The sequence below is a fragment of the Labeo rohita genome, chromosome 17, assembly GCF_022985175.1.
Source record: "Labeo rohita strain BAU-BD-2019 chromosome 17, IGBB_LRoh.1.0, whole genome shotgun sequence".
NCBI classification, from domain to species: Eukaryota; Metazoa; Chordata; class Actinopteri; order Cypriniformes; family Cyprinidae; genus Labeo; species Labeo rohita.
The window spans coordinates 20370981-20384463 of NC_066885.1; the positions used below are offsets into that span (position 1 = coordinate 20370981).

A 13483-nucleotide genomic window follows, 5' to 3' on the forward strand; every position below is an offset into this window, starting at 1 on the left:
TTTAAAAAAAAAAAAATTAAATTCAAATTACTGTGATAATCACGTTGAAATTTTTGAATTAAACTGATTTTTTATTTTTTTTAAATCCAAATGTAAATGAAAAAACAGATACATGATATGCGTTTATACATAAATACAGTTGAGGTCAAAAGTTTTCACTCCCTTTCAGAATCATTAAGAATGTAAATTATTTTACCAAAATAACAGGGATCATACCAAATCCATGTTATTGTTTATTTAGTGCTGACCTGAATAAGATATTTCACATAAAAGACGTTTACATATAGTCCACAAGAGTAAATAATAGTTGAATTTATAAAAATTACCGGTTTCAGAAGTTTACATCCCCTTGATTCTTATACTGTGCTCTTACCTGAATGATATATTTTTTTTAATGATAGCTGTTCATGTTCATATTTGTCCTGAAAAGTTGAACTGCCTGCTATTCTTCAGAAAAATCCTTCAGGTCCCACAAATTATTTGGCTTTTGGGCATTTTTGTATATTTAAAGCCTTTGGATGGATTTCAAAATCATGCAGTCATTGTTGTAGGGTTCAAATACACAAAAATGCTGGCAAACCAAAGACTTTGTTGTGACCTGAAGGATTTTTCTGAAGAACAGCAGGCAGTTTAACTTTAACAACATGAACAACTATCACTAAACAGATAAACACAGCCGTGGATCATTCAGGTAAGAACACAGTATAAGAATCGAGGGGATGTAAACTTCTGCACTGGGTAATTTTTATAAATTCAACTATTAATTTCTCTTGTGGAGTATGTGTAAACGTCTTTTCTGTGAAATATCTTATTCAGGTCAGTACTAAATAAACAATAACGTTTTGTATGATCCCTCTTATTTTGGTAAAATAATTAACATTTTTTATTATTCTGAAAGGGGGATGCAAACTTTTGACCTATATATATAAAAATTAATAAATACTATTTAATTTGTTATTTTTTGACCATTTAAATAATAAAGTTTGTATTAAAATTATTATTTTTATTATTATTTTGCATTGCAGAATAACAGTAATGACAAAACAGATTAATTAACATGTACAAGTAAAAAAATCTTAATTTTCCTGAAAACAGGCTTAGTTTTTTTAAGCAAAACATCATGTCTTTTTCTTTTTTTTTAGTTTGGGGATGAAATGAGATTTCAACATGCTCTTCACATGTTTCATGAGATTCACCAAAACAAAACTCACAAATGCTGTTTATGGCATTATGAAAGACAACTGTCTTGGCTGAAGCGGGGGCGGAAACAGAAAGTGAGCATGTGTGTGTATGAGAGAGGATGGGCTGCATGTGCTGTTTGGACTAGGGATCTGTTCTGTGGCCAGGGAATTTGATATTCCTCCGTGTTAACACTTCTCCAAGCAGACAATGAAGTCTGCAGGGTTACTCTGTGGGTGGTTTAATGAGTGTGTGTTTGTGTATCTTTTAATTGCGCGGTGTGCAGTCTCATATCGTATTCCACAGAGGTGTGGCATCTTTAGTCTACCTGCAGAGCCAGATGTTCGTCGTTCCCTTTCCATCTGCACCTGATGCTGGTCCATCATTTGCCTAGAAACAAATGTTAACTCGCTTAAAAATAATGTTGGGCCTCAATCCACCGTATGAAGTGACACAAAGACAAGCTCACTGGAGAGTAAATAAATGATGTGTGTTCTCACATTGTTCTATTCAGCTCGGTGGGTTTTATAAATGCTAGGCTGAACAGTGCAATTAAGGTTCATGCATCAGTGCAGCTTTTATCTGTCCACTAGAGGGCAGAACTTAATCTAAACTTACATTATGACAGCAGTTAAAGGTATAGTTCCCCTAAAAATGAAAATTCTGTCATTAATTACTCCGCCTCATAAGACCTTCGTTCATCTTCAGAACACAAATGAAGACATTTTTGATGAAATTTGAGAGCTCTCTGACCCTCCATACAGAGCAAGCTTCCAACCAAATTCAAGGTCCAGAAAGGTACCAAGAACATCAACAAAATAGTCCATGTGACATCAGTGGTTCAACCGTAATGTTACGTAGCTACAGGAATACCTTTTGTGCTGATGTTCATCAAAAATATCTTAATTTGATTTCCAAAGACGAACAAAGGTCTTACAGGTTTGAAACGACATGAGGGTGAGTAATTAACGACAGAATTTTTTGGGAAAACTATCCTTTAAAAAGTTTTCTCAGTCTTCATGACAACAAATATGTGAAGTGATTAAAAATGAGTGTGAAAAAAACTAAAGTGTTTAAAATCAATGATTTGATTAGTAATTTCTGCAACAGTAATACACTGAATACTACACTTTCTAACCTGTGATGTTAAAAATTAGGAATTTAGTTTTTGAACTGACTTCCCAAACACCATCTGTCCCGTCTCCAAACTTATGCCATTGGTTGAATCTCTGTTGCTGTGGGACGCTTAAACAGGACTATTATTTCAAAAATACCACAGAGGAAAAGTGTTTACACCTTTCAGGGGAATCAGAATAACTGATTTTACTTGAAAAGAAAGCATATGCTGCAATTTAGGCCACTGTTCAGTGTTTAAAAGCTTGAACATTTGACAGATGTCTCAGAAAGAGTAAGTGTCATTAGAGACATTTCGCACCTCCTCTGAGCCTCGCCATCATCTGTCACCGGTCCGTTCTGACGAAGTGCTCCTGGACCTGAAGAAAAAGAAAATAATTGCACCTCGTAATTTAAATATTTTATTTAATTGTCTCTCAGAAACTGTTAAATGTGTGTTTGATTACTTTAAAGAATTAGTTTCTCACTCCATATGATCTTCTATGTCTTTCTGTCTTCAAAGAAATTAATTCCAGCATTTTTCTCCATATAGTGGACTTCAATGGTGATCAAAGGGTTGAAGGTCCAAATTGCAGTTTCAGTGAGTAGAGCTTCAAAGGGCTCTACACAATCCCAGCCGAGGAATAAAAGTCTTATCTAGCAAAATGATCAGTCATTTTCTAAAAAAAAAATACATAACATACATACATATATATATATATATATATACTTTTTAACCACAAATGCTTGTCTTGCACTAGCTCGACCTCATGTATTATGTAGTCATATTGGAAAGGTCACACGCGTTTAGTTCTTTATCTGTGTACTCCGGTTCAAAAAGGTAGGCTAGGGTGAAAAACTCCATCTCATTTTCAATTTCAAAATCGTCCAACATTGTTGTTTTACCTTTTTTTGTAAAGGCCCTTTGACTTTCTTTGCATGCTTGCTTTGTAAACACTGGGTCGGTATTTCCACCTACATGAAGTGTGACCTTTCCAACATGACACTGTAATGCCTTGTTAAGCTGAGTGCAATATGAGCATTTGTTTTTAAAAAGTATATACACTTTTATTTTTTTAAGAAAACCAATTTGACAGGATTGTTTCACTAGATAAAACCCTTATTCCTCAGGTGGGATCGTGTAGAGCCCTTTGAAGCTGCATTGAAACTGCGATTTGGACCTTCAACCCGTTGATCCCCACTGAAGTCCACTACATGGAGAAAAATCCTGGAATGTTTTTCTCAAAAACCTTAATTTCTTTGCAAATGAAGAAAGAAAGACATGAACATCTTGGATGACATGTGGGTGAGCAAATTCTCAGGTAATTTATATTCCGGAAGTGAACTAATCCTTTTTATATATTCTGGCACCTTATGGCAGACTTTAGTAATACAGAAGTTCTAAACTGGATTTGTTTCAGTGCTTCTACTAACAGATGAATGAGTTGGATTGGACAAATGGCCTTTGACAACAACAACTATAGATAGACAAAGTGTTTTCTTCTGCCAAACTAAGGCACCTTATTTTTAAACCATTACAGCCCAATAAATCCAGCAAACATATTTTCCCAATAATGTAACATCACAATCACCTCATACCCAACACCTCATTACTGGTAGACTTAGCACACTTATTCGTAAGCCACCATAATCATTCTGTTGAACCTGTTATAGGGTGTGAAGGAGCTCTGCTAATAATGGTAAACATGGCTCTCCGGTTACTGAGATGATGACTATTTACGTCATATGACATTCAGGGACTCAGTATGGGGCATTAAAGCTCAAGGGAGGGAGGAAGGCCCTTCTGTTTAGAGAAAGACCCTTAGCGTGGGCATATCTAATGTGGTTGATAATCTTTGGTTGCTAGGCACCATCAAACATAATTGAGTTTAGAACGTCAAAATCTATCTACTGTGAAATTTAAGGTGGCAAAATAATGAGCTGCTCACACAGCTAGACAGAATGGTGGCGGTTGCAAAAACTTTTATTGTCTTCTAAAGGCCCACCAAGGTCACACCAAGGACAATGAACTATAAAAGGTTTAAAGTTAGAGTTGTAATAATTGTTCTAGTTTTTTTTTGGAGAATAGGGAAGTACACATCACAACTATGACGACACAAAGGAACGATATAGACTATATTTTTTAACTTTTAAGATCTGTAATGTTTTTTAAAGAACTGTCTTTAGCTCACCAAGCCTGCATTTATTTGATCCAAAAAACAGCAAAAGCAGTAATATGAGTTTTTACTATTTAAAATAACTGCTTTCTTTTTGAATATATTCTAAAATGTGATTTATTCCTGTGATCAAAGCTATTATTATCAATATTTAAAACAGCAGAGTAGATTTCTTTCAGGATTCTTTAAAAAAACAGAAAGATCCAAAGATCAGCATTTATCTGAAATAAAAAGCTTTTGCAACAAAATAATAATAAGTGATTTTTAAGCAGCAAATTAGAATTTTAGTAATGATGCTAAAAATTCAGCTTTAAAATCACAGGAATAAATCACATTTTAAAATATTTTCAAATAGAAAACAGCTATTTTAAATAGTAAAAACATTTCAAAATGTTACTGTTTTTGAAGAAGAGACCTTTAAAAAAACATTAAAAATCTTACTGTTCAAAAACTTTTGACTGGTAGTGTAGTTTCAGAAGTATTCAACATTCAGAATGACTTTTTTCCAACTGATAAATGATACAAATATTGACAGTCAAAAATAATCCACCTTTAAAGAGCTTAAGTATTTAAACATGCATTTAAAATGGCAACACACTTTTAAGGAACAAAACATTAACATGCATAACCCATAGCAGATTTATACAGGTGGAGCTGGGGAGGTGGAGGGTTTCACAGTAACTGTAAGTGTGCTGCGAAATGCTCTAGTGAATGCTAACCAGCCATTTAAATATAAACCAGCAAGCTCATTGTCTGCATATGCAACATGAACCAATCAGCTTGCACCAAGTAGTTTAACACTGTAAATATCATCAGCCTGTGCCATCCAGAGTTTCAAGACAGAACTTGGCATGTATTAACAGTATCTTCTTAATAACACCTTAGAAAATATTGAATGTAATTTCATATTTGCAGTGTTTTTGTACAGATCTTAAAATCTTAATGTTGATTTCTAAGCATTTTGTTAATCGTTTTATATCCATTTAGCATTAAACATGCTATCTCAATGTTACTTCTACACTGAAAAACAACTGACATTATTTCAAACACTTTCAATGCTGAAGGTTGGTCATCTTCCGGCTGAGACAAAACAAACAATAATAAGCAATAAAAAGCACCAGCGGATGTCCTGAAATAACACAAAACACACTGATCACAGAGGCAGTTTATGTTTTATACTAGACCTGATGAGACTTGAAAGAAGCCAGACATTTAAAACAGGAAACTTCAGGCAGCACTGCAGAACTGCACAAACTCCTCCACAGTTCAAGGATTTCTTGTTATATAATAAATACTAAATAAAGTTCTGCCTTATTAATAAGTCCAGGAGTAACGTATGCAGTTTCTTTGAACAGTTATTGCAGATTAAGTGAGTATGCATGATAAATGAATGAGCTCAAAGACCTTTGCATTAGCAGTTGTCAGCAAGCTCTGGATCTAAACAAGCTGCAGATGAAGCAGATGACAGGTGGGATTCTGCTTCCACATTTAATGATTAAACAATCCGTGTCCTCAAGGTGATTACGGGAGCGGCAGTCTCACTGAATTTAATGCCAGTATGCAGCGTCACATCCTAAAATACTCCTAATGGCTTCCAAAAAAACAACCAGGAACATCATTCAATTCATCACAAGATCCACATTCCTGTCATAACTCACAGCGTAATAAAACTAGGCCTATATACAAAAAGGAAAAGCTGTATTACAGTATGTGCTCATGCTGTTTCAACATCTAAGTGGGAAAACAGACTGGCACAAAAAATCTGAATAATTTCAGCAGGAATGAATATCAAGTCCCTCAAGCAACAGGAATGGGAATATGTTCATACGTCACGTGAAAGCAGCATTTCACACAGTGTCGCAAACATGCAATCCACCTGAGGTCCTGTCTGCAGCAGATGGTCCCAAATCATCTGCCCCTATTATAACAGGCACCATACAACTACTGAAACTCTTGAAGACACATCATATATGTTTCACACTACATGAAAAACCTCAGGTTACATATACTGGAGATAAATCAGTCAATCAGTATAAACAGAGCAGCATAAAAATCAAAGGATCAAACTTACTTAGAATAAAACAGATATACAATATCATTTTACTGACAGTGTTTATGGTCTTAAAGCATGTGATGCTATCAGTTCAATAAAAACGTGGTATTCTCATGATCTGGCTAAAACAGTCAGGGAAAAAGGGGAAAATTTTCCAACGGAAATTCAACAGAACTCACCATCATTTATGAAATGTCAATTTGCAGACCATAAACCATTAATCCAAACGCTGCTGAGCATTCTGGGTAATGCATGAATGCTATTTGCTCCACTGGTGAAGCGAGACAATGCGGCAAGTATCTTTCCACTAGGATTTTAGACCAGTGCATCATCTTATGAAGACTTTGCTAACCAACTGTAATTATGTATGCTCTGGATTCAACCTTAATGCTTGATATCAATTAAGCTGTGCACTTTGTAACCAGACAGCATAAAAAGCAATGATATTACTCACATATCCATCTCTACTGCAGGTCTGTGATTTATTTCATAAATCCCTTGCTATAGCAACATGCTGATAAATGGCTGCAGTTGGAGTGTATTAAATTGGTTGGTGAATAAAGTTGATGGATTCGTACTTTTAAGTGCCTCTCAAGAGTCAAATCTGGAGCTCTGGATGTTATTGTGATTTATGGTTAAATACCTAAAAAGCCTCGGAGGGGAAACGCTAACTAAATATTACAATTAATTCGCTTTGGATAAGCTTTTGAAGTAATGTGCAGTCAATATTGACAGTGTTTTGTGACGCACATACCGTATCATTTGGTGGTTGCGTGCAGCAGCAGAGTCCCTTTGTACCAAATATACATACCCTGGTGATCACTGAGCTGAAATGATGATGTCCACTGAGATAACAAGAAGTGGAAACAAAGATACAATCTGATTGGATGATGGGACCCATTGGTCATTTGTTTGATAAACCCTGCCATTTTCCTTTATGACACACCACTTGCATAATATGTGACCCTGGATCACAAAACAAGTCATAGGTGGCATGGGTAGCAATAGCCAACAATACATTGTATGGGTCAAAATAATCAATTTTTCTTTTATGCCAAAAATCATTAGGATATTAAGTGAAGATCATGTTCCATGAAGATATTTTGTAAATTTCCTAGCATAAATATATCAAAACTTAATTTTTGATTAGTAATATGCATTGCTAAGAACTTCATTTGGACAATTTTAAAGGCGATTTTCTCAATATTTTTATTTTTTTGCACCCTCAGATATCAGATTTTCCAGATTATCCAGATTTTCCAGATTATCTCGGCCAAATATTGTCATATCCTAACAAAACATACATCAACGGAAAGCTTATTTATTATATGATGTATATATCTCAAAAAATGGACCCTTATGACTGGTTTTGTGGTAAAGGGTCACATATAAATCTGTACTGTATTTTACAGTCAGAAAATGTTAACCTTAAAAAAACCTTTTTGTTAACCTTAAAAAAAACTTTTTTTTTTAACAAAATTTAAGCATTAGATCAAGTATGCTGTATGATAGTATGATAGTACACAGATTGTCATTTGTTTTTTTTTTTTTTTTTTTTTTAACTGTTAGTGCATTAGGCCTAAGCATAAAAAATTAATTTACTTGAATTGAACAAATAATTCAAATAACTTCAAACAGAAGCATCTTTCATGAAATTTAATAATGCATACCAGATATGAAAGAATATTTTATTTTATTTTCAGAAGACTTTTTACTGTTTTAGCAATATCTAGACAATATATTTAATGAAACAATATTTATGCCAGCTGTCAAAATTATTATTATTATTTAAAAATCATATTTATTAATGGTAACAACAACAATAATAATTAGAACTTCTTAATCTGTACTATTAATATTGTTTTTGTTTTTATTATTATTATTTATTCATTCATTAATTTCACTTAGTTTATATTTTATTTTATGTCTTCCAATTCAATTCATTTAATAGATTATACAAATAAACATTTATACATTTTTATAATATTTTCTCCAATAATTGTTCACTTTTTCTTCTTTTACTTTCTTTACATAATTAGGTGCTTTTAGGTGCTGCTCTTGTTTTAAACTTAAAATTTTGGTTGTTGTGTGTGTATGTGTGTTTGCAATAGCGTGGCAATTACAATGAAACATAATTTATTTAATTTTTTGCTAACACTTTGCAATAAGGTTAAAAACTACATTTGTGAACATGAACTAACAATACTTCTACAGCATTTATTAATCTTAGTTAATCTTAATTTTAGCATTTATTAATGCATTAATAAAATCACAAGTTGAGTTTGTTAACATCAGTCAATGCACTGTCAACTAACATGAACAAACAAAGAACGACTGTATTTTTATTGACTAACATTCATGTTGTTCATTCATGTTATTTAATACATAAACTGATGTTAACAAATGACACAATGTAAAGTGTTACCAATTTTTTATTAATAAAAAAAATGCATTTATGCCAAATGCAAGTCAATTAGGGTTGTCACTAATGATTATTTTGGTAATCAAGTAATCTGTCGATTATGCTGATGATTAATCAAGTAATCAGATAATTATAATTAATTTATTAAGTCCTGTTATTATTGTGTTATGTTTCCATAAAAATCTAAATCCATACAGCCACATCAGTGAAGCACTAATGATAACTGTTCAGAAATAGTCACGCCGAACACACTATTCCTCCCAAACCCGCACATGCCTCGTCACGAGCTTCTGACAGGCACTGTGCCAAAAACCACTGAGCAGCTTCCACAACCACATCCTCCATCAAAGACACCACAATGACCCATCCGAGGCATCGCATCACATTATTAAAACATGCGACTGAATCCCCCAGCCCTTAACACTACTTACTGCTGAGCTTTATTACTGTGGAGCTGATCCGGCGGATTGGCCCCGGGGAAAACTCCGGTCCAAGCATGGCTCCACGGCCCTCTCAGGTGCCTTCACAAATATCTATAATGGTGCAGTTTGAGCTCCACTACCAGGTGGAAACTGGTAATAACAGTCAGGACTCCGTACAGGTGAGTTGAGGCAGGTGAACAGCAGCTTCTCTCTTCTCTGCATGCTGAGGTGCGAACAGCACTTCTAACAACCTTTCTAATCTGCCCGCCCCAAAAAGCAAGAAACATGCAACACCCGTGGCCTGAGACTGTTTGGCTCCATGGATATTTTAACCAGGGCTGAGCACCAATGGCAGAAGACCCCCCCACATACATCTTATAAGTAGCAGCAGCCTGAAACCAGAGAGGCCCGTGTACTGTTCTTAAATAAGAGTTACACTACACTTAACAGTCCCACGTACAAGACCCAAACAACAATATTTTCAGTGTGAAATTACCGTTTTTGCATTAGCACTTTTACAATGAATTACAGTTAAATGATTGTATATAGTAACACAGCTAACAATACTGCTATGACTGTAATGTAGAAGTGTTTGCATTATCCTCATCTCTTTTAAACTCACATTTATATATCTATATTTAAGAGATAAAAATTGCAAATCATTGTTTATACATTATATTTTGCATGATGTGATATGCAACATCATTTTTTTACATTTTTACTTAAAGACATAATTTATCAGTAGACCAGAATTATAATAAAAAACAAATAATGAATTAAACAGAAAGTATGAATATTGTATTTAAACTACACTACTTCAAAATATTGAAATGTTTTTGAAAGATGTCACTTAAGCTCACCAAAGATGCATTTATTTGATCAAAAATACAACAAAACAGCAACTTGTGAAATATTATTACAATTTAAAATAACATTCTACTTTAATATATATTAAAATGTTTTTATTCCTGTGATGGCAAAGCAGAATTTTCAGCAGCCATTACTCCAGTCTTCAGTGTCACATGATCCTTCAGAAATCATTCTAATATACTGATTTGTGCTCAAGAAACATTGCTTATTATTATCAATGTTGAAAACAGTTGTGCTGCTTAATATTTTTATGAAAACTGTGAGCATTTTTTTCAGGATTCTTTGATGAAGAGTTCAAAAGAAGAGCATTTATTTAATAATTTATGAATGTATTTAGTGCCACCTTTTGATCAGTTTGATCAGATAAATAAAAATGTTGAGTTTTAAGCCCATACTGTATAACACTGTATAAGCATATACTGTTGTCTTCACAATTAAAGGGATAGTTCACCCAAAAATGAAAATTACCCTATGATTTACTCACCCTTGAACAATCCTAGGTTTTTATGACTTTCTTCTTTCATACGAATACAATTGGAGTTATATAAAAAAAAAATGTCCTGGCTCGTCCAAGTCAAATAAAGTGCATCCATCCATCATAAAAAGAACTCCACATGACTCTGGGGGGTTAATAAAGGCCTTCGGAAGTGAATTTATGCGTTTGTGTATGAAAAATATCCATATTTAAAATTTTACAAACCGTAATCTCTAGCATCAGATAACTATGTGCATTTGCGAGAGGACTTCAGAATCTCAACAGCCATTCACTGCCATTATAAAGCTCAAAAGAGCCCATACATTTTTTATATAACTCCAATTGTCTTCGTCTGAAAGAAGAGAGTCATATAACCTAGGATGGTTTGAGGGTGAGTAAATCATGAGGTCATTTTCATTTTTGGGTGAACTATCCCTTTAATTAATACCAAAGACTTTGAAACCCATGCTCACAAAGCAATAAATCTGAAATATAACTTCTCAAATTCCAGAAATAATCTAGGTTACACCCAACCAAAACAACAACATACAATAGGAGGATGGCACAGAGATTTAAAAAGAAATACAATTTATGTTGTTACCTGCATCCTGAGAGCTCAGGACATTGAGCGCAAACAGCATGGCAGTGGAAAAGGTGGTGGCCTCCTCTTTGCTGGCAAAGTTCAGCCCGTAAACTTGTCGAGCATCACGCCATTGGTGGAAAGTTGGCGTGGCTTGGTTGTATTTCAGACCTTTCACAATAGAGTAGTTTATAACGACCTGGAAGAATGTTGACATGTGGTTATGTATCTGCATCTGTAATATTTTCCCTGTAATCAAACTATTTCAAATTCTCTTCATATAAAAACTTTCTCAGGTCAATTATGCATTCAAATAAATGGTATTTTTGGAAACCACAAAACAGAAGCATTTCTGATTTTAACATATAAAATAACACAGAACTGAATGTTCATTGGATGAATCTGTGAAACTAAAGCACACTGTGTACAGTAAGATCATATCACACAGTGTCTTCTCTCTGTTTGTTGTACCAGGTTCGTATCTCACCTGCTGGTCCTGCAGTTTGACTCCCACCACACGGAAGCTGTTGTTGACAGTGTTGTGGTAGATGTTGATGCGGCTGAAGCCCTGCTGACCTGGTTTGACTGGCACCCATTTTTTGCTGGTGTCATCATAGATCATCACAGAGGCTCGGGCTTGACATATACTCTGTTCACTGTGAGGAAGAAACAGGAACACTAGTTAAAGATTCACTCTGTTCAACACCAAAAACCACAAGGATAAATTACAATATGGGAAAATTAAAAACAGATTTTAGACTCGTATAATGCTGCAACCTGATTCTGCAACATTTTCTGTGAGTGTATTTGAATGTAATATTTAGCTGTGCATATTCAGTGAAAGATATTCTAAAACAGTCAATGACATTAGTTACGATTTTTTTCTGTCAGTTAGTTACAAGTTATGAAATTAAAGATTGTGTAGAAATTCTATAAAAGAGTGTTTATTCCAAGAAGACTAAAAGAGCCAAACCCATAAAAAACCATGCCATTTGCCACTACTGTGGTATTACAGCACAGTAATTGCCCCACTGAATTTGTTTGAAGACACTCAGCAAGGGGCGGGTTTGTTATCTGTACTAATTATATAGTGTAATAGGCAGCTAACGAGTGAGGCAGGAATGTAACCGTGTGGACTGCTTGATATGAGGCCATGGTTTAATTAAAGACATGAGGTTCTTCACTTCTTTAAATAGAAATCTTCGGTTGTCAGGGGGAACAATTAACATAAAGAGGAGCAGAAATTGTGTGTATGATCAGCATTCATTTACCTTGCTAGCTTTTGTTCCTTAGTGCTTCTAATTAAATGATTTAATACAATGTCTAATTATTTTTTAATATAATAATGTATTCATTTGTTTTATATAGGTTTTTGGTTAATTTGTTATTGTTAATTTGTGTAATTTATATATTCTTTTATATCAATCATAGTTCAGCATGTACTAATTAATACATTATTATCTGTTATCTGTTAACATTACTAGATGCACTGTGAACTAACACGGAAGGTTAATTAATGCTGTAAAAATGTTAGTTAGTGCATAAACTAATGTTAACAAATGAGACGTTAAGTTTTACCATAATCCCATATATAAAAAGCCTTTTTGTATAAAAAGAGTTATAATGAAAAAATATTGTAAAGATGTAATTAACTGTGTTCATTAATTCATTAGATAAATTAGATAAAAAAGTGGTTTTTGTGACTTTTTATTTCACAAATCTGACTTTTTTCCTCAGAACTGTGTTATACAGACTCACAATTCTGACTTTTTTCTTGCAAATGCAAGTATGTATCTTGCAATTCTGACTTTTTTTTCACAGAATTGTGAGATATAAACTCACAATTCTGAGAAAAAAAGTCAGAAATGTGAGTTTATATTATATTATTCCACGCATATTATTTTTCTCTACCCAATTGTCGTAATAACGAGATGTTATGTTTTAATTTTCTCGTATAGTTTTCATATTAAAACAACATGTGTTCTCACAAAAACTAGATGTTATGTTGTTAAAATGACAATTCTCATTAAAACAAAATCTTTTCTCATAATAACTAGATGTTTTCTCTTTAAAACAACTAGTTTTTCGTAAAAACGAGATGCTGTTAAAATGACAATTATCTTGTTAAACGACATCTTTTCTTGTAATAACAAAATGTTTTCTCATTAAAATGACATCTTTTCTCGTAAAAA

The 13483-nt window shown here is 33.7% G+C and overlaps 1 protein-coding gene across 6 annotated transcripts in view; it reads right to left on the minus strand.

The window, feature by feature from the left end:
* The window catches only part of evla (Enah/Vasp-like a), a 42467-nt gene that overhangs the window by 6931 nt on the left and 22053 nt on the right, over positions 1–13483 (minus strand). For 4 of the 6 annotated variants that reach the window (XM_051132839.1, XM_051132837.1, XM_051132841.1 and 1 more), the window contains exons 2-5: positions 11779–11947; positions 11313–11490; positions 2615–2672; positions 1508–1569 (exon numbers count right to left, since the gene is read on the minus strand). In XM_051132839.1, the coding sequence (XP_050988796.1) occupies positions 1508–1569; positions 2615–2672; positions 11313–11490; positions 11779–11947 (467 nt within the window). Of the gene's footprint in view, positions 1–1507; positions 1570–2614; positions 2673–9375; positions 9711–11312; positions 11491–11778; positions 11948–13483 lie in introns of those variants that run through there. The other 2 variants (XM_051132840.1, XM_051132843.1) reach the window with 2 other exon arrangements.